Source organism: Hylaeus volcanicus, chromosome 4 (assembly GCF_026283585.1).
Source record: "Hylaeus volcanicus isolate JK05 chromosome 4, UHH_iyHylVolc1.0_haploid, whole genome shotgun sequence".
NCBI lineage: Eukaryota > Metazoa > Arthropoda > Insecta > Hymenoptera > Colletidae > Hylaeus > Hylaeus volcanicus.
Genome location: NC_071979.1, coordinates 20,246,878 through 20,249,482, shown reverse-complemented (window position 1 = coordinate 20,249,482; position 2,605 = coordinate 20,246,878). Strand labels below are relative to the sequence as shown.

At 49.2% G+C, this 2,605-nt stretch overlaps 1 protein-coding gene across 1 annotated transcript; it reads left to right on the top strand.

The window, feature by feature from the left end:
* Nucleotides 1–614: 614 nt before the first annotated feature.
* On the top strand, nucleotides 615–1,571 carry LOC128875206 (uncharacterized). Its single transcript, XM_054120592.1, has 2 exons — nucleotides 615–1,122; nucleotides 1,195–1,571. The coding sequence occupies exons 1-2, from the start codon at nucleotides 615–617 to the stop codon at nucleotides 1,569–1,571; spliced, it is 885 nt and encodes a 294-aa protein (XP_053976567.1).
* Nucleotides 1,572–2,605: the final 1,034 nt, after the last annotated feature.

Sequence of the window (2,605 nt, the reverse complement as noted above, 5' to 3'; positions counted from 1 at the left end):
CACACGTTTCCATTGATGCAATTCAAACCACCTGAATTAGAATTCAAAGAGAGAAATTTGTGAGAAAATCACATCAGGCTGACCCAAGAAAATTCGCGAGGACCCACTGTCCTCGGTTTCGCAAAGACGACGCCCAGTCGTCCTTTCTTCCACGTGCAAATTCGACAAGAGATTCGAATTCTCCGCTCTATTTGACGCTCCCTCTCGCCGTGTGCTATCGCGGCGGTGGTGGCCGACGAGAGGGCCCCGTTGCCTCCTCTTCGACGCCCGCGAAGAAGAGAGCACGTTGCCACGGTGCTCTCGACTACGGAGAATGTATGGAACGGCCGAAAGGCAAAAAGGAAAAAGGACTACCCGGTGGCTCGCTCTATATATACTGCAACTATCCGAGGGTATGTCCAGTGCACGGTACGCGTCCCGTCCGTCAGCTTCGAAACCAGATCTTCGGAATCTTCGCGAGGAGCACCTAGGCACCGCGTCGCAGCTATCCGTCCAGCAGGATCACGGATCAGGGGTTCTTCAGCCTGGTGGATCGCAAGAATTCTTGGATCGAGGGACCCTAAATCGCGGAAGGAGCTAAATCCTAGAAGGACAACCTTGAAGAACAACGCACCATGAAGGGATTCGTTATACGTCAGCTGTCGCGACCCCAGGCGTCTCTTCTCCTCGTCCTGGTTCTCGTAGTTAACTGCTACGGCGAGATCGAGAGACGCACCTCGAAGCAGATGGTCGAGGAGTCGCCCGAGAACCTGGCCTCCAACCTCAGCAAAGATTGTGGCAAGTCCTACAGTGCAACTTGCCTCAAGCTGGACGTGGTGTCTTTCCTGGATAGACTGTCCGAGCAGGAGGACATCAGCATCCTTCCGGGCGTGTCCGTGATCAAGGAAAACGGAACGGCCAACATGCCTGCGGCGGAAGTGGTCGCTAATTTAGCGAGGGACTTCCCCAATGACGTGGAGAAGAGGCTTGACGCGTTCCTGGTGCACAAGGTCGGCAGCTACCTGAACAGCCACTCGATATCCATCAAGCTCTTCGACCCTAGGACCTTCGAGGCTGCTAGGAACTTCAACGAGGAGACGCTCGCCCAATTGGGCCTGGGAGGATCGCAGACCGCTGGAACAGGTGAGAGATATCTTCATTTTTATTATTAGCGACGTTGGAATCGTCTTTTATGAGGGATTCTTTGCTCTTCAGGGCGTAAGAAGGACAAGGGCAATGGCGCCCTCATGGCAGGTCTCATGATGATGAAGGGCACCCTGGGAGCTGTTGGATTCGGTGCTCTGGCTCTCCTAGCTGGAAAAGCCCTCATGACGGGTCTCATGGCTCTGATGTTATCCGCCATCGTGGGACTCAAGTCCTTGGCGGGTGGCGGCGAGAAGAAGACCACGTACGAAATCGTCAGCAAGCCTGTCTACTCTACCTCGCATACCCATAGCTCGGAGGAGCACCATGGACACGGCTATGGACACTCCGGATACGGCAGATCGCTGGACAGCATCCAGGACACCGTTCACCAGGCGATCCTGAAGTACGGGAACGCGCGGGATCGTCGATCGATCTGGCTGAAATAATTCGTTAACCGTTCGCCCTCTATTGCACCAAGTTCATTCTAATTATCCGATGTTGTAGAAAAAATCTCTTGGGAACAGTGATTTGGGAGTCGAGGCTCTGGAGTGGCTCGGAGTTTAAGGTTGTTTAGGATTGTTCGGGAATTGGGCTCTTCATGTATATGAGAGTAGGCAGTTCTTTATGTTGCTTGAGTGTAACCCTAATTTTTTAAAGCACTTTAAATCTTATGGTGCAGGCTATCGGAGGTCTAGAAAAATACTAACAGCTATCTGAGAATCAAAGATTGTCTAGAATTTTTTCTAGAATTTGGTACCTTGGATTTGATCTCCAAAAGTAGACAGCTCTTCGCCATATGAATTTAATTTTAATTTTCTAGAATCATGTAAAGAACTTATCAAAGGTCAAGAATGATCCATAAGCTCAAAATCGTTTAAAACTCGAGGCTAATTTTTTTAAGTACTTTAATTCTTATGGTACAGCCTATTGGGGGTCTAGAAAAATACTAACAGCTATTTGAAAATCAAAGATTGTTTAGAATTTGGTACCTTGGACTTGATCTTCAAAAGTAGACAGCCATATGAATTTAATTTTAATATTCTAGAATCATATAAAGAGCCTATTAAAGGTCAAGAACGATCCAAAACTTATTCAAAGGGACTTTCTCCACGGACTTAGCCACTAAAAGACACCTCCCTCGAAACACGTCCATAATTTACTCGATACTCAAAGTAGGTGAATCTGCAGGCTCTACAAGATGTCCCCTCTGAGAAAGTATCCCGAAGAACTTACAAAGAAGTTCGTTCGAGGGTGTTTAGAGGGTAAATTCCTGCAATTGCAACGCGTGCAATAGAGGGTTAGTTTCGCGGAGGAGCCGACGGCACGCGAGAGGTCCAAGCACGTCACTACCTCACCTAACTCATCTCGTTTCCGATTTCCTTCTTCGAGCACTTCACGAGTCCTGCCTTCACCGCGACTCCCACTTGTTCTAGCTCCTCTTCGTCTCGCTTTCTCGCCGCTCGAGCGTTCTGTCTGCTGC